Source organism: Enhydra lutris, unplaced genomic scaffold, assembly GCF_002288905.1.
Source record: "Enhydra lutris kenyoni isolate GAN:26980312 unplaced genomic scaffold, ASM228890v2 scaffoldscaffold13, whole genome shotgun sequence".
Taxonomy (NCBI): Eukaryota; Metazoa; Chordata; class Mammalia; order Carnivora; family Mustelidae; genus Enhydra; species Enhydra lutris.
The window spans coordinates 6,159,432-6,185,520 of record NW_019154097.1 but is presented as its reverse complement, the minus strand read 5'-3'; the positions used below and the strand labels follow the sequence as shown (position 1 = coordinate 6,185,520).

The 26,089-nt window shown below is 51.4% G+C and overlaps 1 protein-coding gene across 1 annotated transcript in view; it reads left to right on the top strand.

Moving 5' to 3' along the window:
* LOC111146013 (SH2 domain containing adaptor protein B) overlaps positions 1-26,089 on the top strand; it is a 135,355-nt gene that overhangs the window by 32,861 nt on the left and 76,405 nt on the right. The window contains exon 2 of the mRNA XM_022501376.1: positions 17,948-18,068. Coding sequence (XP_022357084.1) covers positions 17,948-18,068 — 121 coding nt within the window. The remainder of the gene's footprint in view (positions 1-17,947; positions 18,069-26,089) is intronic.

Below are 26,089 nucleotides of genomic sequence, written 5' to 3'. Positions count from 1 at the left end.
CTAGATTTTCCCCTTCTTGAGGACAGACACTGAGCTACATTTGTTCTCCTGTCTCCGGTGCCTAGCCCGGCATGGGCATAGCCCGGCATGGGCATTGCTGTTACGATTCTGTGCTTCTCCTACGGTACCCAACCTATCGGATGCTATTGGGAGGCCCTAAGTCTGAGACCTTCCCTCCCCTCATGGGGCCCAGGGCCCCTACCTTGGAGCTGCCTGGAGATGCTGTGCTCATACCCAGCTCCTGTGTCTCATCTTGACCTGCATGGTGATGTAGGCGTACCTAACCTCCCACCCTCACGTGCTTTTGGGGAAGGAGCCACTTGTACTGCCGAGTACCACCCCTTGGGCCCTAAAGCTAGGAAGTCTTGGGGCTTCTTGTGGAAGTGAGATCAATGCACTTTTCTAAGGTTGGACCATCTTCTTCAGCAATGGCTCCCATGTCCTGGGTCTTGTGCTTTGGGACACCATAAGAATCCCAGGAGCAGCATAAAGTTTCCGATGGCAGAGAATCTTAATCTAGGTCCTTCTGCTGACTGAGTGCTCCACCAAGTTCTGCCTGGAGATTCCTGTGGCTGGGAGCTCACTGGGCCTCAAAATACCCTGTTCTTTTTTTTTTTTTTTTTTTTTTTTTTTTAAGATTTATTTATTTGTGTATTTTAGAGAATGAGAGCAAGAGAGTCAGACAGCGCGGAGGAGCAGAGGGAGAGGGAGAGAGGGAATCTCCAGCAGACTCCTCGATCAGCATGGAGCCCGATGCAGGGCTTGTTCTGACAACCCTGAGATCATGATCTGAGCCGAAATCAAGAGTTAGACGCTCAACCAACTCAGCCACCCCAGCGCCCCCAAATATTCCTGTTCTATTTTGACCAGCTCTGTCTGATCCAACATTGTTTCTAAAATTGGGTTGAAATCTTTTCCATAACCTCTACTGCTTGGTCCTCATTTTGTCCTCTCTGACCCCAAAGAACACATCTATATCCTGCTCTAGGGATTACCCACCCATCCTGCACGGTGCCCACATGCCCTTGACTATTCTCATAAACATACCGTGGTCTCTCCAACTACGTTCATGAGACAAGGAGGCTGGGCTCTTCGTCGTCCTTGGTGGCAGCTCTTGATCTGAAGTGCAGGGCCCAGAGCTGCATGTGATGGGGAGTAGCTCTTGGTTTGTTCAGATCGATGGAGACCATCTTCCTCCCTGGTAGCAGAAGTCATAATGTCACCCCTCTGTTGACACAGCCAGTGGGCAGGGTTAGCAATTGGGAAGCTGGGTTAGACCATACGACAGCATCACTTCGATAAAGGCCACAGGCAACTGAGACCCCTGGGCTCTTGCATACCTGTGGCAAGGTGTGGCATTGTAGCTCCCTGTGCCCACTGCAGTTGGCTCTGTGGAGTGTCAGTGGCCTTTCCAAAGGGCTCTCCTGGCCTACCCCCTGGCATGTACCCCTCCCCCAATCTGGCAGATGGGAAGTGTGGTCATGAGAGCGCTTTGTGGGCCCTGGGTTTATGGTCTTATCATTGGGCCAGGAATGAGGTTAATATTTTTAATGGTGAAGGGTGAACCCCATTATTACCCCAGCTCATTAATCAATGGCAGAACCCGTTTTACCTGTTAGGTGCCCCTGGTATGGGGAGTTCATGAATGGGAATCCAAGTTCTCTTTAAAACCCAAGCTACCTCTCCCCTTCTTAAATCTGGGAGGTGGTTCTGGGGAGGGTGTTGGTATTTTACAGCAAATTTCTCTTGGGTGGAAAAGGTTGGGGGCAGCCTTGGAGGACCCTCCCTGCCTTACTCACCATGCCAACTCTCCCTGCCAAGGGGAAGGTGGTGGGAGCTGTTCAGTCTGCTGGAGCCAGCCTGTAAGCCCAAGATGCCTGAGCTGTGATGGCTCTCAGTTATGGGGTCCAGGGTGGATGGGGAGCTCAGGACCACCTTCTGTTTGGACCTGTTGCCCACAGATTGGTTGGAGGATGGGCGTGGCAGAAATGTGGAGAGACAGGGAGTGTAGCCAGACCACTTAGGTCCTGGTCCTGGTCAGCTGGGGCATTGGTTTAAGTGTCTCTAGGGAGTGCGTTCTTATTTGTGTGGCAGGAGGGGCATTGAAAGGACCTTCCCCCCAGTCAGGTGGCCCACATCACCTGTGTTATCCCCTAAGAAGTGGGCATGATGGGACACCCATAAAGACGATAGGGTGTTCATTTTTATCCCGGGAGAGTGCTGCTTTGAGTTATTCCTGAATCCCCTTTCAGGTACCACCACCACCAACACCTCAGGGCTGCGAGGGCCTGTAGGGATTTCAGGGTGGCCGCCCTGACCCCAGGGCCCCTTGCCTACAGACGGAGCACCTCAGTGCCTCTGATCCCCACGTACGTGTGGACCCTTGGCGTTTTCAAATCCAACCAGGCTTAACACTAACAAGATGAAAAATGAACCAACTCTACCATAAGATTCCCTCCCCCTTTACCATGAGAAAAATGAGGCTTACTTTACAGGCCTCCTTGAAAATAACAGTAACTTAGTGCATGCTGGGCACTGTCCAAGTATTAACTCTTATTAATGAAGCAAGAGGCGAGGTCACATTCACCTTCCAGCTCTCCTTCCCCTCCTGTGTTGAGTGATGCTTCCATGTGCAAAGGTTTGGGGATGTGGGGAGAGAGGCTCTCCTGCCTCATTCCCTCTAACGCAAGGACGCCACCTGTACGCTGCTGCGCTATTTTTGGTGGTGGTTGTGAGGAGAAGGAGGAGGTGGGATCTTTCTGGCAGGAAGGATGAGGATGAGGCAGTAGGGGATGGGAGGGGGGAATTGCTGGGAGCAGAGCACAGCATTACAGGCTGCAGGCGGAAGTGGCTGTTTCCCCAGGTGTGGCCCTGGCAAGTTGCAGGTATACTGCAGTCACAGGGTGGCTAAGGAAGAGGAAGGGAGACTTCCAGCACCCAGCTGACAGGGAGTGTCAGGGGTGGCCCTTGCCCGAGGTTGGCACATCAGAGCCAAGTTGGCAGAGTTTCCTCCTCTTCCTTTCAAACCTCTCTTCAGAGATTTCCTCCTGCTGTCGAGAAAGAATCCAGGATATTAGTAACTGATGCAACAGGCCGTGGGTGGCATAGAAGAGCCAAAGTTTTGGAGTGAGGCCTGTGTAGCCTTATGTGCTCTGTGGCCTTGGGGAAACGACTGAACCTCTCTGAGCTTTGATTCTGGCATCTGGAAATGATGTAATTAGCAAAATGAAATAAGACCATGTACGTAAAAGCAAAAACTCAAATGCCTGGCACACAATAGGTACCTTCTTCATCATCAGCATCACTTCTATAAGCCTCTTGCCATTTCTAATCGTCTGGAATGCTCAGGCCCTTGGAGGGGATGGTCTGAGGTTCTCAGGACCCTTGTCTCCAGGAGTCAGTCCCCGTGAGTCATGCATGGCTTCAGCATGACTCTGCAGAGAGATGTGTGAAGAGAGAAAGCTGGTGGGAGGTTGAGGTGTCTCCTGGCAGCTGTGCTATCAGCAAGGGGCTGGGCTTCCCTGATGGCTCAATTAACACAGAAGCAGCGGATCAAAGTTTGCTCTCGAAATTGATAAGCCTGGGATTGGGTTCAAGATAACTTTGCCTCACTTTAAGGATGGAACATTTCCGGTAGTGGGTGATTTGTGACATTCCCTTCGAAAGGTAATTTTACTGTGTGAACTAATAAATTAGGGCCAACTTGTGCGTGATGCACAAGGCCACTGTCAAGTGCTGCGTTGGTGTTTCCCAGAGGCCAATCCTCAGGGGTGGTCTAAAATGTGCCCTTGGAGTGAGTGGGGAGGGGCGGGGGGGGAGCAGGAAAAGCCAGTGCCCTAAGCCGCAGGTGGACATGACCCTAAAGGAGGGCATGACTTTCAAAATAATGTTGGAAGAACTGAAATGCCCCTCCAGTCCAAGTGCTTTCCCCAAAAGCATAGTGACCTCCACTGCAATTAGAAAAGTGAGAAGTTAGGGAGTTTTTTTTGAAGTTAGAGTCATTCCTTAAAGGATTGTGGTTTATTCTCAATTTCCTTTTTACTATTTGTTGTTATTTTTCTTTTCTTTCAAAAATGTCAGTGAGGGCATATGGTAGTTGGGTTTCTTTTAGTGTGGTGATCCTGTGTCCTTTCCCCTCCCTTTCTTGGTAATTATAGTGGTCTGTAAAATCCAGAATTCTGGCCCTGCGGGTCACTCTACCCTTCCCATTTTCCAGACAGTGAAACTAAGGTCCCAACAGGGAGTGTAACTTAGCCAGTGGTGCCCAAGTGAGGGGAGGAAGGGGATTAGAGTTTGGGCCTCAAGCTCCCCATGGAAACTTCTGGATGTGAAAAACCATCAGGATCAGCAACGTGATTTGTGGAGCCCACCAGTGCAAAATAAGAATGCGTGTGGCCCCTCGTTCGAAAATGACGAAAAATGTCGAGAAGGGCAACAGAGCAAGTTACCAAGCGCAGAGGCCACATGCCTGCGGAGCTGGGCTCCACAAATGTGAAACTTCTGAAGGACTGGCATGTAAAAATAAGAATCCATTGTGGGCCCTGGAATCCCCTCTTAGAGCATCTCCTCTGCTCTCCCAGCCCTCTGCCCGGAAGCCGGAGGTCAGAGAAGAAAGGCCACAGAGGGGATTCTAGAGCCAACGCCTGGTGTGGACCTACAGGAAGGAGGCAAGGCACGTGGCGTTTATCGGGCTTTGTCTGTGGTTTCACCTGCCCTTGTTTGCTCTGGTAGCTCCTTAGCTCCAGGGAGAGGTGTCATGCATCACTGAGGTCCTGTGGGTCTGGGGCCACCTGTCCCAAGGTTGGGGGGTAGGGCCGGTGTTCTCTGATCAGATCCCAGGCCGGGCAGATGACTGGAATGGTGACCACAGTACCCAGCCGTGGCTGTCAGTCAGCGCACCAGCTGGACTTGGCTCAGTGGTGTATTTTTGTTTAAGGCAGACTGTGGCCCTTTTCTCTTTGCCCATTGGCCACGGCCAAGTACGCATATCACCACACGGCACATCTGGAAAAAGCAAACCAAGGCCCCTGCTCTAGAGCGCATGGGAGCATAGGCCAGTGTGCTGTCGTGGACACCCGTGTGTGTGCGTATGTAGCTGCAAGCGTGCGTGCGAGGTGTATTTACCTCGGGGATGCTTACTTTTGCTCTGTGCATAGTTTTGAGCGTTTGGCCAATATTAAAACAAGTCTCATCATGACCTCATAATGGAAATCTTAGTATTCACACTTTAGAGCAATACTAAGGACAAGAGAGGTCAAGTAAGACGTGTGGTTTGCCTAAGGTCACGCAAGCCAGGAAGTGGCTGAACCAAGAAGTATACAAGTGCTTAGGTTAAAATGTGCTTGTTTATAGTGCCCTACCTGCGAGTCCTCCCCCCCCCAACCCCCATGCACGTGGACGTCGGGCTTCCGTGCAGGGAGAAATGGCTCAACATACCATCCCTGGACTCATTAACTCACTGACTCATCCAGCATTTGCTTGTCCGCCTTCGTGCTGTGAGTAGACATGGTGGGGGGTGGAGATGAAAGGAGCCAATCAGACCGCCCGGGTGTCGAAAGCTTCGGGCACTTTTGCAGCACTCTGGGGTTTTCAGGGCAAAGGCCACAGTGGTCTGAAATCATCACATTTACCAACCAGGCATCTCTGGGTAGGATACGGCAAGGGGGCCGGGATCATGGAGATCATGGAGGATCATGGCTCTTGAGACCAGGGTGTATCCATGGAACAGTGTTCCCTGAGCCTGGAAAGCTGCGTCTGCTAGTCCCTGCACCGGGGAGGGTGCTGTCTGGGGATGGCCCAATGCCATCTGTACAGTCCCTGTTGCATTTGCAAAGGAAATCTGCTGGAAACCCCAGGAGGGGGATGGGATAGGGCGGTGCTTCTTCCCATTTCACAGATGCAGAAACTGAAGAAACTCAGAGGAGACCAATGAGCTGGGCAGGTTAGGGGCCGAGTGGCACAGGAGCCCAGGTTGATCTGATTGGCCCTCCTATTGCTTCACTTGGGTAAACTTGCCAGGTGGGACTTCTCAGCTCACCTCACTCTCTCTCCCTGAGGCTGTTCCCAGCCCTAGGCAGCCAGTGCTGTCAGGCCCCACAAAGTCCCTCTTGCCCTACCAGTTTGACCTTCTCCAGCTGGCTTGAACCCTTATCTGCCCCAGGGCTTCATGCAGGGCCTGGGATGGGAATAAGCCACCCTATCCACACACAGGACAGAGGCCAGAGGCTGGACCCCATCAGCAGCCTCCAGTGGTGACTTCAGGATTTAGTTGGTGTCTGGCCTCCCCCAACTCCTCTGCCCTTGGTAAAGTAATTCAGATGGGGTGCCTTGTATATGATTTCCCAGTTTCCCTGTTGGGTGAAGTTCCAGTGGCCCACCTTGGTAGCTGGCTTGATTACCCAGCTTTTCTGCTGCCTTTCCTTCCCTGGCTCATTTCCACACCCCTCATAAGTTTTAGGTCCCAAATAAAGGGCTTGCACCTGAGTCCTGGCTTCGGGGTCTGTGGTGGGGGGAGCCCAGTGTGGCCTGTGGCATCCCAAAGGTGAGAATAGCATCCTTTCCATGTTTTCCAGTGCCTCTCACCCTTGCCAACACAGTGTGCCGGCCACTGTGTTATCATTTGGTCCATTGATTCAGTTTCTTCCTACCCCGGGAGAAAGATGTTCTCCCAGTGAAGGTGGGCGAAAAGGTAGGAGACGTGCCCAGAGCCCCACAGCTGGTGAGAAGCCAGGAAGCCCTGAAGCTCAGACCTCTGAGTCCACCACCCTCAGCATCCCTAACTGTCCTAGCTCCTAGCCAAGCACAGCTTATAGGGGCCCTGCTGCATGCTGGCGCTGACTGTGGTGCACAGGGAACCGGCTCCCAGAACCAGCCTCCCAGGTTGGCGAAGCAGACAGTTGTCCACATAGCCGCAGTTCAGGAAAGGGTACGAAGGGGCCTCACCCCCTGCATTTCCTCCTCTGCCTGGCATGGGGCTGGCTGGGTTTCTCCTGCCCTCCCCAGGGAGGGTTGCTGATTAACACTGCACTTCCCAGGAGACCCGAAGCTCCGGGAGGCAGGGGGCAGGCCTGCCTTTGCTCCTTGCTGCCTCCCAGCTCAGAGCAACTTATTGGCTGGCATGTTGTGTATGTGTGTGTGGGGGGGGGGGGGGGGATGCATGTGCTTGAACGAGCTGCTGACACCGTTACAGACAGGGGTGTTGTTGCACAGCCCTGTGCGCAGTCATCTGCCTGTACGCTGGAAAGTGCTGAGTCCATACGAGCAGGGCTTTGGGGCTCAGGGACAGTTTCTTAGCCTAGAGGTCTGTACGTGAGAGTGAGTTAATTGAGCCTTGGTTGCTTGAGGACCTGAGAAGATGGCATCATTTTAAACAGTGAATCACCGTTTATTGAGCACCCACCATTAAGCGGAATATATATAATTGAGAACCCTCAAATATGGTGCTGGTAATTACGGCCGATGCTGTGTGTCCTCAGTAAAAAAGGCAGTAACTCTCGGGGGAGGGCAGCTGTTGAGTGTTTTTTGTGCTTTAAAGATGCTCCAGCCTGCCCGGCCTCTCTCGTGTTAGAAATGGGCACGCGTCATCCTAATGGGACCTATGCAGAGAGGAGCGCCCTTGCACTTCGTACGGATCCTGGGCCACTGTTGCCGGTCACATGGGCTGCACTGGGCTTGGGCCCCTTCTCCCCGTAGTGTCAGCTCTGGGCACAGAGCTCATAAAGGCAGGACAGACCCCATCACCCAGCCACTCAGGCTCATCTCCACAGCCTGCATGGAGGCCTGGCTTTTAAAGGTACCATAGCCCTTGGGAAGGCCTTTGGCTTCTAGGTTCTGCTGTTTTGCTTTGCATACTTTTCCTGTGAGAACACTGGTGAAGTTGTTCTTACTGTTACCGTGAGAAAGCCTCACAGGCATTCCCTGTACTTTCTCGGGAAGGGAGCGGCAGAAGGGCCAGGCCTACAAGGAACAGAAAAATGACTTGAATTCAATTGTCCAAAACCCATTTGGGAAGCAATCGGGATAGGTTACCAAGTGACAGGTTCTCGTGTGGTTGGGATTTGCTGGGAGTTTGGTTTTGTCATTCTAGTGACATTCTCTTCCTTGATATCCAGGCGACCTCCACAAGCCCCTTCCCTTCTCCAGGCCTCTGTTGCTTCTCCCATAAAACAAGGGACTCCATCAGGCCGGATAGATTGAGATGATGATAGTCACACCTGATGTGTCTTGAGTGCTTGCTGTGTGCCAGGCCCATTCTACCTCACCTAGTAGTGGTTCATTTTATCTGCATCCTGTTGTCATTTTATAAACAAGGCACTGAGGCGCAGAGAGGCAAAGGCCTTTCAGGGCCATCCCATGCCCCTGCTCCAGATGATAATTCTCCTACCCTTCTAGCCCTAAGTGTCCTGCAAAGAAGAAAATCCTGATCTTGATCTTATCCTTCCTTTTTTTTTTTTTTTTTAAGATTTTATTTATTTATTTGAGAGAGCGGGCACACAAGTGGAGGGGGCAGAGGAAGAAAGAGAAGCAGACTCCCTGCTGAGCTGGGAGCTTGCCGATTTGGGACTTGATCTCAGGACCCCGGGATCATAAACTGAGTCCAAGGCAGATGCTTAACTAACTGAGCCACCCAGTGGCCCCAATCTTACCCTTCTTGATCCAGCGCTGGTCTGAGAGCATTTTCTAGGCAGTGACCCCAAATCCCAGGAAGAACACTTGTCCCACTTGAGCAGGAAGCTTGCAAGAAGGGACTGTCTGGGAAGCTGGGTGGAGGTTGATGGTTTGTTGGAGGACTGGGCAGCACTGAGCCAGAGCCCAGGATGGATGATGTGGGTGGTGGTTCTTGCAAGAGGTGCTAAGGGGCTTTTCCTGGGGGTGGGGAGAGTGATTTGTGCAAACTGACAATGTTAGGAATTTTTTTTTTTTTTTAAGATTTTATTTATTTATTTGACAGAGATCACAAGTAGGCAGAGAGGCAGGCAGAGAGAGAGAGGAAGGGAAGCAGGCTCCCTAGTGAGCAGGGAGCCCGATGCGGTTCTCAATCCCAGGACCCTGAGATCATGACCTGAGCTGAAGATAGGCTTTAACCCACTGAGCCACCCAGGCACCCCAAAAACGATTTTTTTTTAAAGTCTATTTATTTTTTTAGTAATTCCTATACCCAACATGGGGCTCCAACTCAGGATGCTGAGATCAAGAGTCATGCTCTTCTGGCTGAGCCAGCCAGGTACCCCATGTTAGGAATGATTTTAAGGGAAAATTTAGATAGCCATACAGGTACTGCAGAAAGTGTGGACTTGGGTGTTAGGAAGCATTGAGTTAACCTGTTTTTGGCATTGACCTTTACCACCCACCCACCATCCCAGGGCCTCCTGCTTCCTAGTGAATTCATGATTTTCAGACTGTGGGCAGTGTGGCACATGTTGGGGTTCCATGTGAGATTTTCTTTACACAATAACACACATGAAAGTTTGAAACCCCCTGGACTACATTATCTCCTGGGGGTCTTTCTGTTCTGACCTCACATGTAATGACTACAGACCCCTGGGACCTTCTGTCCTCAGGAGGGAGGCACTGAATTCTGCCTCTGGCCCTAGCTGAAGGCAATTAAGAAATTCTAGGATTGAGCTATTTTTAAGTTCAAAATAGAACCTTCCACTGCTCGAGAGATGCTGAAAAGCTAGTCCCTACCACTTCACGGCAAGCTTCTGGAGTAAACAAGAGGGCTGTGCCGGGCTCCACTCCAGCAGCTTCCCACCCAGAACCCAGAGCCTTCTCCACAGGGTTAAACCGAGGGAGGGTGAGATGTGTGTGTGACTGTGTATGTGAGAGAGAGAGGGGCTGAGCAAGCAGGGCCTAAGAGGAGCTGACAGAGGCTGTAATTTGAAATGCGTTTTTCCTGACAAGTTGGAGCCTGCAGGTGTCTAGGCATGCAGCTGTGGCTGTGGGAGGGGCAGGACTGGAAAGACCAGTGGAGACCACTTGAAACACCCCTTGCCTCCTGACATGGGCGGGGGGGGGGGGGGGCGGGCAGGTAACTGGCTGGTCTTTAAAGAGGTGTGTACAATAGAACACCCAAGATCTCTACAGAGAAATGAATGGCACCTGCCAGAGGAAGACTGTCCCAAATAACTGAATTAGGAGCTCCCCATCACTGGAAGCACTTGTCCTCCATGCGTGAAAGGGGGGTTTAGAACCCTGAGGCAACTCCACATGGCTCAGGCAAACCTCAGAGGAGAGAAAGGAAACCAGTCCTAGTTCGGTGTGGAAAAGCACCCCCGCCCCAATCCGATTTCCAGGAGTAGTGCTGAAAGCATGAATGTAGCTAATTAATCTTCCCCAAATTAATTTCCTTACCACGTCAGAAATGATTTATTGGTACGCCTGTAAGGAGAACTGGTCTCTGATGGTCAAAGCCAGGGCCAGGGAGAGGCGGCAGGTGGTGCTTGCTAATAGCTCCACTTGGGGCATCCCCACAACCCCGTATGTGTTATAGCCTGGTTCCCTGAGCCACTGGGAGCCCGAGAGACCGGGAGCACACAGGTGGGGTAGCCCCCAGCGTCCCAAGAGGTTCTCTTCTTAGCAGATGCCCCTGACTAGGAGGTACATCTTTCCCAAAGCATAAGAGGGCAGACAAGGGCTTTTCACAAACATTTTCCTTCTTGTGGTTGAGAGCAGTGACAGCTGTTGTTAGGCCTAAATTCAGCCAGTTTCCTCTGTCACCACTGGGGCCTTCACAGGTTCTTTTCGGGTCTTTGTTTTATCTTCATTAAATTTCTGCATCTTGTAGACAGAGACCTCCCCAGGACTTAGCTGTATTTTGGGTACCCAGAAGGTATAAACCAATGACACATCCCCAGATCATCTCAGTGTTTGCTCCTCACAACATTCATATGAAGCTGAGACGGGAAACAGTCTTGTTCCGTGGCACAGGTGAATTGCTGAAACTGAGAGATAAAGCAGGTTGCCCAGAGTCACCCAGCAAGCCTGGGGCCGAGCCAGCTGCACTCCAGAAGTCTGCTTGTCTGGGCTATCCCTGCTTGCTGGTGTCCTTTCTGTGGTGCCACTGCCTTCTCTGTGTATTTACATGGCCCCAGGCAGCTGCCACAGTATAACTGCCACTGGTCAGCCTTGGAGCTTTGGAAATACCATGTGCCTTGGTCATGTTGGGAGTTCTGCAGACAACCACCCATCGAGGTGTTTCTCGAAGCTGAACTCCGCTATAGAGCAACTGAATCTGTGCTAAGAAAACCTCACAGACAGGTGATACCCAGTTAGCTGACCTCTGGCCAAAGCAGAGACCCACCTTGGCACCTCTGCTCAGACGCTGAGTGATAAGAACTCTGGTTTCCAGGCAGCGTGTCCTTTTAGGGGCTGTTAGATGTCCTTTCTGACTCACCAAGCGTGCTTTTGTATAGTTACTGGGTCAGTACAAAACATTTGTCCACTGCCTCTTTCCCAGGCAGCCTGCTGGTCATTTAAAGCCCTCTCCCGACCCCCAAATCCCTGTTTCTGTAATGTTGTCTCTTAGTTGGCATGGCAACAGAGCCTCCATTGTGGGGGCATCATCCCTGCCAGGGCCCGTGTCATGGTGAATCTCAGAGGAGGACCAGGACTCCAGTCTAGTCCCTGGGAAGAGGATAGGGGCATGGAGCCTTCTGGATGCCACTGCATCCTCATGCCCTGCATATGTTTTGATCACCTTCACGGAGCCCTCTTTCCCTCCAGAAGGAAAGGAAGGCCAGGTTGCCTCAAGTGCTGTGAGGCTGTGAGCCATGACGCATCGCCTCAGGCCACTCTTTCTGTGCCTCCACACTCCCCAGACAAATGATGGGCCAGTCATGTACCACTCTATTTTCAGCCTCTGCCGCTCTAAGCCACAGAGAGTGCGTCTCATCTCAGCTGTTCCTTAAAGTAGCTCAAGTGCGTGGGGCTGAGTCTTAACGTAGTGCTGCTGACCCTTCTGAACTGTGCCCTCGCTTTGCAGGCATATATAAGCATGGTGGAGAGAGCCACAGCTTCACCACTTAGCAGATTTCTGAAGAGGTCTGTGACCCCCAAACTGTTAAGAAAAGTATTGTACAGTCTAATGGTCAACTGACAAGGAAATGGTCTGGCTGGGACCATGTAGAACATTCCCAGGTGTATTTATATGCAGTTCGCTCTGGGGTAGAGCAGAAAGAAGTCATGGGCCTGGAAAGGACCCAGGGCCTCACGGGGTGCTGCCCCCTCACTTCCCAGGGTGCTGAAAGCAGCGCACAATGGGGGAGACTTACCCTGTTTCATCTAACAAGCGGCTGAGCAGAGCCCGCTCGATGCCGCCAATTCCCACAGGCAACAGACCACGTGGAAGTGACCTGAGGGCTCAGAGGATGTGACCCCGGGGAGTGGGGACAGTGCGGGTCACCCACTCCTTGGAAGTGGCTGCTAGTCCCCCTTTCACCACTTTTTTTTTTTCTTTATAGCAAGGTTGGAGTGAGTTTGTTGGGGATGTTCCCTGCATTTCAGCAGTGGCTCCTCTCTACCGTCCTGTCAGCCCTCCTGGAGCTGTGTAGTCTTCCTGCAGAGCTCGCCAAGAGCCCCAAAGGCTCCATGCTTCAGAACAGAGAGCTTCGCACATCCTCATGGGCAGGACTGTTGTCAGGTCTGGGCTCCCCTCCTGGGGTGGAGCAGGGCAGGGTCCTGCATGGTAACCCTCTCCACGCTGCCAGGGCGTGTGGTTGCTTCATCTGGGGCCAGCCCTCAGAAGTGCACAGGGAATGCCGTTACCTCCACGTCTTTGATTCTGGAGATGGACCAAGGCATGTTGGGTCATCTCTTAACTCCACTTAATCCCCAGGGAAGAAAGCAAGTGAGAACTGCGTTTAACATCGACTTCTTGCCTCAGTTTAATGAACTCAGCTGAGAAATACCTGGGGAAAGTGAAATTCCAGAGTGGTATCTGGAGGCTTAGCTTTAGGTTGGTGGGGGAGGGTGCTGGCTCTCACTTAGAGCTTCTCAAACTTTCTCGGTAAGAATCACCTGGGTTACTTATTAAATACACAGATTATTGGGACTAGGAATCTTTTTTTTAACAATCATTCCAGGCCATTCCTATCTTCAGGCAAGTTTGGGAAATAGTTTATGTACTATACCGAAAATAGCCTATGAGGAAGAGTGCTTTTTTTTTTTTTTAAAGTTTAGCTTTGTGTGTAATACATTAATAAGTTTTCTGTATTTGAAAAAATGTGTTAACATTATATATGAGTCTCCTTTTATTTCCTTTAACCACCCCATTTCAGTCCTTCCCTCCTCCCAAAGGAGGTCTCTGTTTAGCTTATATCTCCTTAGGGATTCCTGGCTTGCTCAGTCATGCAGCTCTTGGTCTCTTGGGGTTTTGGGTTCAAGCCCCACGTTGGGTGTAGAGATGACTTAAAAAAAAAAAAACTTAAATTTTTAAAAGTTTTTAAAAATAAAAGTTCTGTGTCCCTAAACCTTTTCTTTACATTAAATAAAGGTTTCTGTTTTATTTTTTATAAATAGGTATTGTTGTATTTATCTTTCCACAACCTGCTTTTTTTTCCCATTCAGAGCTATGTCGTGGAGATCTATGTGCATGCTTATAGAGCAACTGCTTTTTTTTTTTTTTTAAAGATTTTATTTATTTATTTGACAGACAGAGGTCACAAGTAGAGAGGTAGGCAGAGAGAGGGGGAAGCAGGCTCCCCGTGGAGCAGAGAGCCCAATGTGGGGCTCGATCCCAGGACCCTGGGATCATGACCTGAGCCGAAGGCAGAGGCTTAACCCACTGAGCCACCCAGACACCCCCAACTGCTTTTTTTTAAATCTACTGCATGATATTTCATAGTGTGGAGCCAGTGCAGTTTTATTTAGCGGGTCCCCTACTGATGGATATAGCAGGTACTTAGTTTCTCATTATTATGTGCTCCAGTGAGCATTCTTGCCCGTCTTCTTGTGCACATTTGGGAATAAATACTGAGACGTGAAATTGCTGGGTCAATCCATGTGCGATTTTGGATTTTCATGGATTTTGCCATAAGCTGTCATTCAGAGTGGCTCTGCCAGTTTACCTTTCAATTGAGAGCATGTGGAGAGGACCCCGTACTCCCCAGAGGTGCAGCTGGCTCACAGAAGCCTATGGCCACATGTGACAAGTGGCAACACCCATCTTCCTGTAGGGCTTCCCTTTGGGAGTGAACAGGAAGGCTACTTCCTATCACAGAGCTACATTCCCAAGATAAAAATACCTAGGCCTCACACTACTGGGAGGGAGGGACCAGTTTCACAAAGTAGTGTGTGCAAACCAGAAAGGAGGCTTGTGGAGCTGACTCCCAGTCTGCAGCTAGCTCATAGAGCCTTGCCAGAAAGGCAGCAGACATGGTGGTTGTCTAGAACCCTCTGGGCCGCAGTGGGCAGTAACAAAATGAGAGTTTGGAGCAGGTCTCTCAAGGACTCCCAGTTTCACAGCTTTATAAGCCTGTGAAAGTCCTTTGGAGGCATTGGGCTGACCCAAGGTCTCCAGTTTTATATGAAAGCAAGAAAAGCCTTGTCTAAGGTTTAGCCATAACTCTCCTCCTTTTTTGGAAATGGACCAGTGCACACATCCCAGGAAGCCAAGAAAGCGAACGTGGCCCTTAGGTTTGCTAGGCTCTGGCCTTTCTGCTGCCGCCCAGCTCCATAGTGGAGTGGTGAGACCGGTGGGCTGGGACCCCCGACCCCTCAGCTCTGTGCCTGCCCTGTGGGACCGTGAGCAGGCCACGTGAAGAGGTCTGATGCCTGTCAGGTCTTTGCCAATCCAAGTTTGAAATCAAGGAAAGCTTCTCATGTGCCCATGTGGCCTGACGCCCAGAGAGGTCCCAACTGGCTCCCTTTTGGTTGAATTGTTCAATTAGATTTGAGGGCATTTTAAAGTAGAGCAGAGTCAGCCCCAGCAGGAATCCAAGCCCACATCTGGGGAAATTCATTCCCTTTCTTTTCACTCAGAAAATCTGCAGCCTCGGCTCAAGCCCCCTGCCGGCCCTCCTGAAGGGCAGTGGGTTCTGGGCTGCTTGGACAGCGGTCACACTGCCCAGTGCCGGTGGCCAGGGCCTGTGGCAAGCCGCTCAGCACTCTGGTGAACTGCCTGCTCAGCTCTCCTAGCACCTGGTTAAACTTTTACTCCAAAAACCAGGATGTGATTTTGTGAAAGGTCAGGCAGCTCAGTGAGTGTTTGCCAAGTTTCAGGTTGCTCAAACCTCAAATTCCCTCCCCTCCACCAACCTCACTTTGAAGTTGGAAAGCAAATTGATTAAATATACGTTTTAGGAACCTTACGATTTGCTTCTTAAACTAACAGAATTATAAACCTTTTTTTTCTTTCTTTTTTTTTTTTTTTAATGGAAGGATTTTCAACTGTCAGCAGGTATAACTGGAACCATATGTCAGCAGGGACCAGGGGCTTTTCCTGATTTTAGGATTTGTAAATTCTTACTGAAACGGAAGTAAGCAGGGCAGGCAGCTGGGGGGCCCCCTTGACAACCTGAGCTCAGATCTCGTTTTAATTAGAAAATAAAGATAGTGTCTGCTGAACCGAAGGCCTCCCAGAGCTCCTGTCCCAGGGCGAACAAAGATTTGGTTTATATCCTGCGAGCTTTCCCTGTTTGCAAATTACAGAGCACTTCCGAGAGGAGCCAGAATGTTGACTTCTAGATTATGGAGACTACAGCCCACTCCTCCCTTGTCCTCCCCTTCCTCAGCTAATCCCCCCCAAATGATTTGCTTTTCTTGGAGAAATATTTGCTCCCTTTCTAGAGTAGACAGAGGACGTTCGTGTTGAAAAGCGACAGTAAGGAAGGCCAGAATGAGAGAAATGAGAGTAGATGTCATCTCCACTGGGCTCATCATTTTCTCAGTTTGGACTTCTGGTCCCTTGAACTCTCAGACACAAAACCCTAGGTCAGATCAGCCTCTGAACTCTCTTGTTTGACAGTGGTTCACGTGTATAATTTTCTCCCTAATGTATTCTGCAAATGGTGGAGTAGAAATATCAAATGAAAGACATCGCCAGACGCAGTGCTCCGCCACCCCCGTCTTTCCCCCTGCCTGGTGTCATTTGAGCTCAGTGAGTCTCAGAAAGGCCATGATGACAATGTCAGCATCTGGAAGTGTCCCCACTGGGACTCCAAGCCTGACCCACAGCCGTGAGGAAGCAGTGGCGGGGTCACACATGCTCAGATGGCAGGCGCTCTGGCCCTGGGTCACTCACTGATAAGCTTCGCTCTCATTTGGGGAGCAGCGGCTGCTGTGTGCCACGCCTCCCGTCAGCCCCCACCACACTACAGTGATGGGGCTGCTGCCCGCTGTCTCTCCACAGGCATCACATTCCTGGCAGCTGAAGGTCACTCGCTCACCCTGCCAGGGCTGCTGCCACAAGCTGCCATTTACCAGGCTTACAAAGAGATTTTCCCTTCCCCTGGGTTTATAGGCCCCTCAAATGCCTTACATTCCAGGAGCTGGGAGAGAGAGGAGGCTCCTGTGGTTTCTAATTAAACCCACAATTTAAATAACAATTCATGTAACCCCAAGGGTTGAGAGAAATGCTAACCTATCCCCTCCCAAGAGAGGCAGCTGGGTGGCCCTGGCTGGGATGATGAGGGCTTGCCCTTTGCCAGATGTGACCAGAGAGGCCAAGAACTCAACAGAGGTCACAGCGAGTTTGTGGTAGAGCTAGGGTGCTGTGACAGGGAACGGGTTGGATGGGTTCCTGTCCTTTCCCCACTGGTAAGTGTGCCCCTCATGAAGCTTAGGAAGTAAGAAATGGGAGGAAAAACTGCCATATTTACTCTTAGCTCAAGAATTTTTATCCTCCTCCGAGGAAACTGTGGAACTTTGTCTCTTCCACATTCAAATCTCAGATCCTGGCATCCTATTAGGACTCCCCTCCCTGCCCTGATTGCCAACCCCAAGGTGACTGTCTATTTGTGGTGGGACTTTGCTGTTTTCTTAAATGTGGACAAGGGGTGCCTGGATGACTCAGTGAGTTAAAGCCTCTGCCTTTGGCTCAGGTTGTGATCCCAGGGTTCTGGGATTGAGCCCCGAGTTGGGCTCTCTGCTTGGTGGGGAGCCTGCTTCCCCCTCTCTCTGTCTCTGCCTCCCTCTCTACCTACTTGTGATCTCTGTCTGTCAAATCAAAAAAAAAAAAAAATCTTTAAATGTGGACAAGTGAGGAGACCAAGAGAATGGCCCTGGGAGACAGAGGATCTGGCTGAGGATCTTAGTCAAGCTCCTTCTCTCTCTGGACCTCAGTTTCCCCATCTGTTATGGAAGAGTCTTCCAGTGTATTCCTTACCAGCCCCTTTCTGGCCATGGTAGTCTATCCTTCCCTGAGCTGCTTTTGTATTTTCACTAGATCTGCCTGGGGCCATGGTCATGTTTGCAGTGCGTTGATCTCACCAAATTGTTGTCTGATTACCCAAGGCATGCTTGTGTTCCAGATTCGGGAAGATGGAACGCTGAGCATAATTATCTCTAGACAGGCTCTTCTAGGCCTCAGCCAGCACCAGGAGCCTGTCAGCATCTCTAGGCTTTCTGCTATCTCCTTTCCAACTTTGCTCCATTTCCATTCCATTAAATTGAGCAACTCACATTCCCTGAAGACACCCTCCAGGTTCTTGCTTTTGTGCTTCTCTACCCAGATGCCCTCTGTTCTCACGGGGCTGTGTCTGGAGCAGGCAGGCTGCAGGCACGGGCGCAGAGGCACAGAGCTCCACCGGTGTGGGTCTCTTTGTTACCCTTCCGAGAATGGGAGCTCCCCGAGGATGGGCATCAGCTCTGTGTCCTGTCTCCAGCCCCTGCTCCTTGAGGGTATGATGCAGGCTCCATTTGTGTTTGTTAGAGCAAAGCCTGGCTGTGAACAGAACGGAAGCAGAAAGCCAGAGGTGGACTCACACTCCTGCCATCTTGCTCCTTGCAGGTAACCATCGCTGATGACTATTCGGATCCCTTTGACGCCAAGAATGATCTCAAGAGCAAAGCAGGAAAGGGAGAGAGTGCTGGTTACATGGAGCCCTACGAGGCCCAGAGGATCATGACAGGTAAGCAGAGCTGCTGGCAGTGGGGACACTTCTAGACGGTCCCCAGCCAAGCTCAACAGAGAAGGGTTGGTGGTGCTTGGAGAGCAGTGCTATGTTGAATCTTCACCCCAGTTCACCAGTTCATGTTTCACCTACATCAGGAAGTACCTGGAAGCACCTGGAAGTCCACGTACACTGTAACAAGTATAGTTAATGAAGTCACCCCCCCACAATATATGGGGAATTTCTACTGAAGAATAATATAGCATTTGAGATAGAAAACTTCCCTGGAGCTTCCTGGCAGCCAGGCAGTAAAAGAAGCGTGCAGGGTCACCTTGCTTTCAGCATCCAGTCGTAGAAGGAGGTGGGTTAGATCACTGGGAACAGAGTTATCCCTCGCCCCATACCAGGAACTCTTTGGCATGTGGCCCCTGAAGACAAAACCTTGTCCAGGCAATTGTATGGGACCCAGAAGAAAGTGGCCGTGCATGCAGTATCCTGAGGGTCTGCTTTCATCAGGAGGATGCCTGACACATCTTTAAGGAGGGAATGGTTATTAGGTTATCTGCCATCTCAAACAGACCCCGGGCATGAGTAGAGCCGTGGCGAGAAACCACCTATGTGGGTCCTCCTGGCTCAGGAGAACAGTCCAGAGACAGAAGAATGGTCATGTGGGTTGGTCCCCTCTGACCACACACAAGGCAGGAACATGAACTGGGGCACCACGTGGGCCTAGGATGCAGGAAGGTGGCCAGGAACAGGTGGAGAGCCACTCTGAGTTTTGAGGCCTGGAGAATTGGTGCCCTTTGTGTCTTTGGATTTGGGATTCCTGTGGCCCTCTTACTGTTCTCTTGGTGTTTGTGTCTTTAAGCACATTCTCTTGATTCTGCTTGAATTAGAAGAAGAAAGGAAGCAACATTGACTGAGCCCTTAGTGTATGCTGGGCCTCTGTAAGTGCTAGCTCATGGGGCTGCAGAGACCTCAAAGGACAGTCGCTGAAGGATGTGGGTACACATTCAGACTGTGCCTTGTGCTCTCCTGTTCCTGGAGACTGTCCGGGCACCAGTGTGGCCTCCAGAGTGCTTGGCCACTTGGTAAGGGGCTGAGGCAGGGAGCGATTAGGCCAGACTTCTGTAGGGCCTCCTGCTCTTTCCTGATCTCTCCTGGCAGAGCGGTCTCTGTGGACAGCAAGAGGCAGAGCTGGAGCTGGGTCCAGTGAAGGGGGAGAGCTAGGAACTGGGGTCTGCTCTTCTCCAGTGACGTACGGAAGCAAGTCTGCTGGTGCAGTGTTCCTCACCTCAGGACTGTAATGACACCCACTCCCACTGCCACATCCCCTCGCCTCCGCTGGGCTTGGTGAAGCTTCAGCTCTGTGGGAGCACTGAGCGGGGGGGGTGCCAGCCCGGGGCCCCGCTTCAGCCACTCTTGCATTTGGCTGGCATTGGTCTGGGGTTAACGGAGTACTGGTTACAGGAATGCCTTTGGGGCCCTCTGGCACATTCAGACATTTGGCGGCAAAGGATCTTCAAGGTCATTTGAACCCAACAGCCTTGTGTGACAGATGGGGAAACTGTACAGAGGGAGAGACACTTGCCTGAAGATACATAGTAAGTTGGTGGCAGAATGGCAAGTGCAGACTGTTCATGGCAGGGCGGTCTGGGGGCTGGAATACCGGAGGAAGTATGTATTTGTGCTTGACACGGGGAAATGGCAGGGGCCATCTGAGGCTGGAGCCCTTACCAGGTTCCAGGCTCTGTACTGGGCCCTTGAACACACATACTTTTAAGCCTCACCGTGTCGCTGCAAAGGAGGTGGTGTCTCATTTTCCATGTGAGAGAAACAGGACAAGTCACTTCTCTGGGGTCACACAAGCAGAAGTGAGGAGCTCAGACCTGCATCTGTAGAATATGGGACCAGCGGGAGGGGGACCTCTGGGAACCCGGATTTCGTGGACATTGCCTGGCTTCTTGGGAATGCAGCCGGTTCGTCCTGGGTACTGCCATGGACCTCAGTGTTGAGTGGCTGAGTAGCCACTTAGCTGGATAGAACTGTCCTGGGGACTTTGGCTTTTTAATGAGACACACCCACAGCAGCCGGATCCAAGGCAGGGCAGATTGATTTAATTAGAAATCTGTTAAGATCTCCTGCATTCTGTCTCCGAAGAGGCCTCCTTATGTTCGCTGTTCTGGCCTTTCTTCCTAGCTTAGAGGCAATGCCTAAATTTACTCACATTTTCTGTTTCTAAGGAAATAGGTGGTTAAACAGGACGTTTTCTGGCTGTAACGACCTCACTGCACCTCCCTTTGACTCAAAATTCTTTGTGTGTAACGTCACTGCGGTGACTGATGGTGGGGCTGGGGGACTGGGGTGAGCCGGCATCATGTAAATGTTCTGGGAAGCAGCTCACTGAGCTGACATGAAGGTCCTCGGGGAGAAGGGGGGCGGTGGAGCACGGGGGTGGCACAGCACAAGTTATGTTCCATCATTAGGGTGACCTTTATTTGCTGCCGTAACATTTACGTCTGCGTGCAACTTCTAGATAAGAATAACCCTACTGGGAGGAGTGTGCCCTCTCTGCCTGAGATGGCAGCCTCTGTGTCCCAGACTGGAGCCAAGCAGATCTGAGATGGCCATTTGGAACCTGAATGGACCAAGGCCTCAGTTCCCCTTGCAAAGCAGTAGCCTTAGAGCAGGCAATGGTCATAGTTCTAGCTTCTGTGGTCTGCAAACTGGTGTGTGACCTTGGGCAGCATAGTTCGTTCCTCTGTTTTTCCCCAAGTGTGGCATGGTGCGTCAGTAATGACAGCAACAGCGGTGGGGGCGGCTGCTGGGCTCTCGTACCCATTGGAAACACTTGATGTGAATACTTGTTGGATTCTCACTGTCAGCCTCTAAAGTGTAATGCCGTTTTACTGATGCAGAACATGAGGTACAGAGAAGTTAAGTAAGTAGCCCAAGGCAACCCAGCTGGGTATTGAATTGTGGGGCTGATTGCCAAGGCCTTGTTTCAGCATTGAGCCCTTGGGTGCCCAGCTTGATTTTCAGAACCCTTGGCCTGCCCAGGGTGGTCTGTGATTAATTGATGAGGTTTTGTTCTTACGGCCTCGGTTCCATTGCAGCAGGTGGGGATGGGGGGAGTGCTTTGGGGAGGCATGCTTTTGTGAGCAGGGAACTCAGCCCAGCCCCATAGGCTGTGGCTACAAAGGAAGGTGGGGAGATGCGTGCCTGTTTTCCCAGGGCCTCCTCTCACCTCTTCCTTCTGTCTGCCTCAGTCTCCCTCTCCATGGACTCCTGTTTGTGTCACCCACAGAAATTAGATTCTGGCTCCACAATGGAGGTGCCGCTCTCCACAGAACTTCATAACCCAGATGCCCATGGATTGCCTGGACCTCGATCACTGCCCCCATTGCCTTTCTCATCCCAAAAGTAGCTTCAGAGTAGCTCCTGAAAACTCTGGGGCTCTGTGGAACCCAATGGGGAAGCCTGCAACCCAGGGCAAGCTTTCCATTTTATACGTAGGGAAACTGCAGCTCAAAAAAGTCATAATCTTTTTGAGATGTTTTTTAACCCCACTGATTAAATATGAAGCTAACCAGGAGGCTGTGCATTGCCCATCCCTAGAGATGTCCAAGCCGAGGCAACACAGCCCACATTAGGAGGCCACAGAGGTAGTTAACGTTACACATGGGTGGTTGGCTCAAACCACTTCTGATGTCTGTGTCAGCCCTGAGCTGCAAGATGTCTTGAGTCACTGTGTGCTGTGTCATCATTAGACATCCAAGACGAGCTCCACAAAGGGAGCACCTGAGACCAGCTCTGAATAGGGGAGGGTCAGGCTGGGGCTGGCAGCTTCCCTTCCCAGGCCGGCCTGGCTTGTGCTCGCTGCTCTGCCCTAGTTCCCCTTTTCATCCTGCTTGTCCCCTCCCTTGAGGCCCCGTTCTGGCCTTGGCCTTTTCCATGCCACCTGGGCCTTAGGTTCCTCCTGTGTCTTTTGAAGTGAAAGAATCAGAGGACTTCTTGGTTTCCTTCCTGCTCCAGGGTCTTTGGTGTCCCCAGGCCAACCCTCCCTCCCAAACCCTACCTCACAGCCCTTTAGCTCTTACCCTCTTCCCTGAGTCTTAATCCCAGGGCTGGGGGCTGGAGGGGCTTGGAGCCTGCTGATTCAGTGAGAAGGGTTCTGGGCTCCCAGTCAGGCTGACTTAGGCTTAACCCCTTGAGGGCCACAGCGACCTCATTGTAAAATAGGGCATGCAACACTGATGCGTGTCTTGGTGGAAGAATGGTTTCACATGTGTGTGAGATTGTCACTGGGGAGCAGAGGGCTGAACTTGGGCCTTCACTTGGTGTTCCGTGCTGTCGAGTTTTCTGGCTGTTCTCTGTAGGGGCCCCTGCCCACCTGGAGGTAGGTGGCCAGGCCAGCAGGACAGTGAAGCAGGTGGTCCTTAGGCCCTCTGCAGTCCATTCGGTCCTAGAGCCCTTGCTCCTCCACCCTTTGTGCCGGAGACTTGACCATGTACCTAGGCAGATACTGCCACCACCTCCAGGAATCTCCATGAAGCAGGGAGACAGGCATGGACCTGGGTGGTCAGTGATGGGTGCACGGAGATGAGTGGGTAAATCTTCAGGAGCTTGGAGGAGGGACGACAGCTTCCAGTTTGGGCCATCCATGTGAGGTGGGAGGTGAGAGGTGGTAAGTAGTAGTGATGAGAGCCGGGTCTGGCAACCAAGGCAGAGGGAAGGGCTGGAGCAAAGGCATGGAGGCATGGGTTCTGCTGGAGAGGAGAGGCAGGAAATAAGGCTTTTGATAGGATAATGATAGGAAAAGCACATGGGGCAACTGCTTGTAAAGACCGATTGGATCATGAGGCCTTCGTTGACCTAGAGGCACAGAGTATTTCTCCAACCGGGACCCTTTCTGCCCAGGCCTTCAGCCCAGGCATTCTCAGAGGGACCCAGGGCAATGGTGGCGACTGAGATGGTGGTCATTCATTTGTCTGGAAGGTCTGGGTGCCAGGCAGTGCTCCAAGGACTCAACCATGATTAGCTCATTTAATCCTCATAAGGAGTATGTAAGGTAGAGGTACTTCTGGCATCCCCATTTCACAGACAAGTCTACTGAGTCTCAGGAAGGTTAAGTAAGTGGCAGAAGTAGCACTCTCAGCTGCACCTAAAACACGCACGTCTGTCCTGTGCTCCCAGAGGGTCTGCAGAAATAACTGGAAATTGTACACTCACTTAGGCCCCCTTTTTAGGTATGATTCCCCACCCCAACATCCTTTATAAAATTGTGCAAAGTATCATTTCATAGGATGAATCACATAAACATTAATTGCAAGCATTTTCCCATAATTTTTATTATCATAAGCAGTTATGCATTAAAAAGTCTATAGCATGTTTTTATTATTAAATCAACTTTATAGCATAATAAGAGGAATTTAAAAGAAAGCCATTTCATACAGAACTCTGCTGCCCTGACAAGGGCATTTGCCTTGCTCACAACTTGCCTGCTGCCTTTTCTTCTCCCACGTGCTAGCAGGTACGTCCAGGTAAAGCCAGTCATGACTTTGAAAGGCAAGGTGGGGATAGCCTTCTGTATCTTCTCATCCTTAGGTAAGCCTCTTCTAATGGCAGCTTGCTTTTTGAGAATGGGGGTATGTATCATGTTCAAGTCTCTGTACTCGCTGTGACCTGGTTCGGGAGAAAGGGGGCCAGCAATGGGGTCTGCCTCTGCCCTGGTTGCTGTGTGGCCTGAGGCAGGTTGCTTCCCCTCTCTGGGCCTCCACCACCTCCTCTGGAAAATCAAATTTTGCCTTCTTCCTTAGCTTCCATGAGGGCCTTTATAAACCCTTAGTTTCCTTGGTTCTGTGGTCAGATTGGGCTTCTCCATCCTGATCAGAACCGTATGTCTTCCCAACCCACCCCCATTACTTCCACGTGGCACCAGTGGATGCGAGAGAGAGCTGACCCTAGCACCCCGCCAGGAGCATACATACTGTCCTCTCTGCTTTCAGGACAGACAGGGCTGGGAGCTACAGGTCAGTACCCTGAAAGAGCAGCAAACACTCCACAGAGAAAGGGGCTTTGGCGTTTAGACTAGGTGTCAGAGAGGCTGATTCTGGCTACCCTACCTGAGAGTTCCACCTTCCTCCTGTGTGTGATGTCGTCTCTGCCCCCCTGGTTCCAGGCAGCACTGTTCTCCCTGTCCTCCTGGTAGCTGTGAAAGTAAAGGGCCTTTCTGTCTGGGCCTCTGAGTCCAGGCCCTTCCCAGCTCTTCAGTACCTGTGGACTCTGCTCCCAGAATGTCCATGCACTTGTCTCTTGCCTTGTCTGCTCTACACAGCTCTGCTCCCCAAACCATCACTCCCCTTCTACACACCTGACCTTCATCCTCTGCAGGCCCTTCCCACCCGCCCCTGCCCTATTCCCCCGCCCTTCTGCCCTCTCCCCATGCTGTGTCAAGCTACAGCTGCCCTCGGGGTCACAGGAGCTCTCCCTGAGCTGGGTGGGGTCAGGATAGAACTGTCTTTGAAGAGCAGCCCTTTCCGCCCAGAATCCTTTTCCTGCTTGAGGCCCACAGAGAAGCTCGAGAGCTAGTCAAGGTCATATATCAGCAAGCTGCAGAATGGGTCTCCCAGCTTCCAACCTGGGCCTTGTTTTGAAATGTTTTGAAACCTGCCCTTCCACCCTCTTGCCTGGCTTGTCATGGATTGTGCAGAGTTCCCTAGCTGGTCTATCATTTACCAGAATGACTTACCTACCGGACAGGAAGGAGATAATCAAGTGTAAATAGATTTTGTATTAGTCACCCGATGACTTTCCTGTTCTTGAGAAACAGCAGGGCTCACACACCCAGCCCAGTGGTGCTCACCTGCTGAGCTCCCCAGTGGGGAGCGGGGAGCGGGGAGTGGGGACTGAGAGAAGGGGAGCGAGGACCCTGAAGCCTGGGTTTCCATGGTGACCACTGGGCCCACTCTGGCAGCCCCTTCCCTATTCTCTCACTCCACACACACTGCTCCCTTTGCTCCACCTCCACACCTCCCTTCCTCCCACAGCATGCGCACCCAGCTTGCCCACCTTGTTAGGAAGTTGGCAACAGGACTGGTACAGGCTTCAGAAAGCTGACAGTCATTGAAAGCACACCTGCTGTGTGCCAGACACTGGTCCCTGGTGTCCCCGTCACGTGGAGAAGTTTGACAAGGACTGACATCTGTAGTATAAAACAGGCAAAGAGGAGTGTCCCTGGTGAGAGACAGAGGAAGGGGTGACACAGTTTCCTGAAGACCATTGTAGACCACATGGAGAGAGTGGCATTGAGCAAGGCTACACTTAAGGTCTTGACTCAAAATAGCCTTTCCAGCAAGGCCTTTCCTGGCCACTTGTCTTAAATTTCAACCCATCCTCAACACTTCCACCCCCTTTCCCTGTTTAATTTTGTTCCTTAGCCCTGGTCGCTATTGATCACATTCTGTATTTACTTATCCTTTCTCTTGTTTATGTCTCTCTATCACTAAGATGTGGGTTTAACAAGGGCAAAACTTTGTTCCCTGCTAGAACTTCGGGACCTAAAGTAGTACCTGGCACAGAGAAGGTGCTCAGTAAGTGGCTGTTGGATGCATGAGTGTGTTAATTAATTAATTCCAGGGACCCAGGGCTGGTGTCCAGACCTGCTGGGACCCCCTCAGCATCCCCAGAGACCTTCCCATCCTCCTCTGAAGATCGCCAGATCTGGAAAGTCTGAGTTTAACCAGTTGCTACATGGGTGGGGACTTGGCAAAGCAGCTGATTTGGCCTGTAGGTGGGAATCAGGCAGCAGACTCTTGTGCCCTGCTCTTAGAGACCAGTTCTGTCTCCGTGCTGGGGGCTGCAGGGGGTGTCTGGTGATGCCTCTTCTCCCTGCTTCCCTCTCTGGGCTGAGAACTCCTTGAAAGAAGGGACTGGGTCTCACCCATCTTCACCTCTCCTCTGGGCTCAGCAAATGTTCACCAACAGAATTACTGACTGTAGGAGTAAAAGTCCATATGGAGAATAAATAAAAGGAAGCA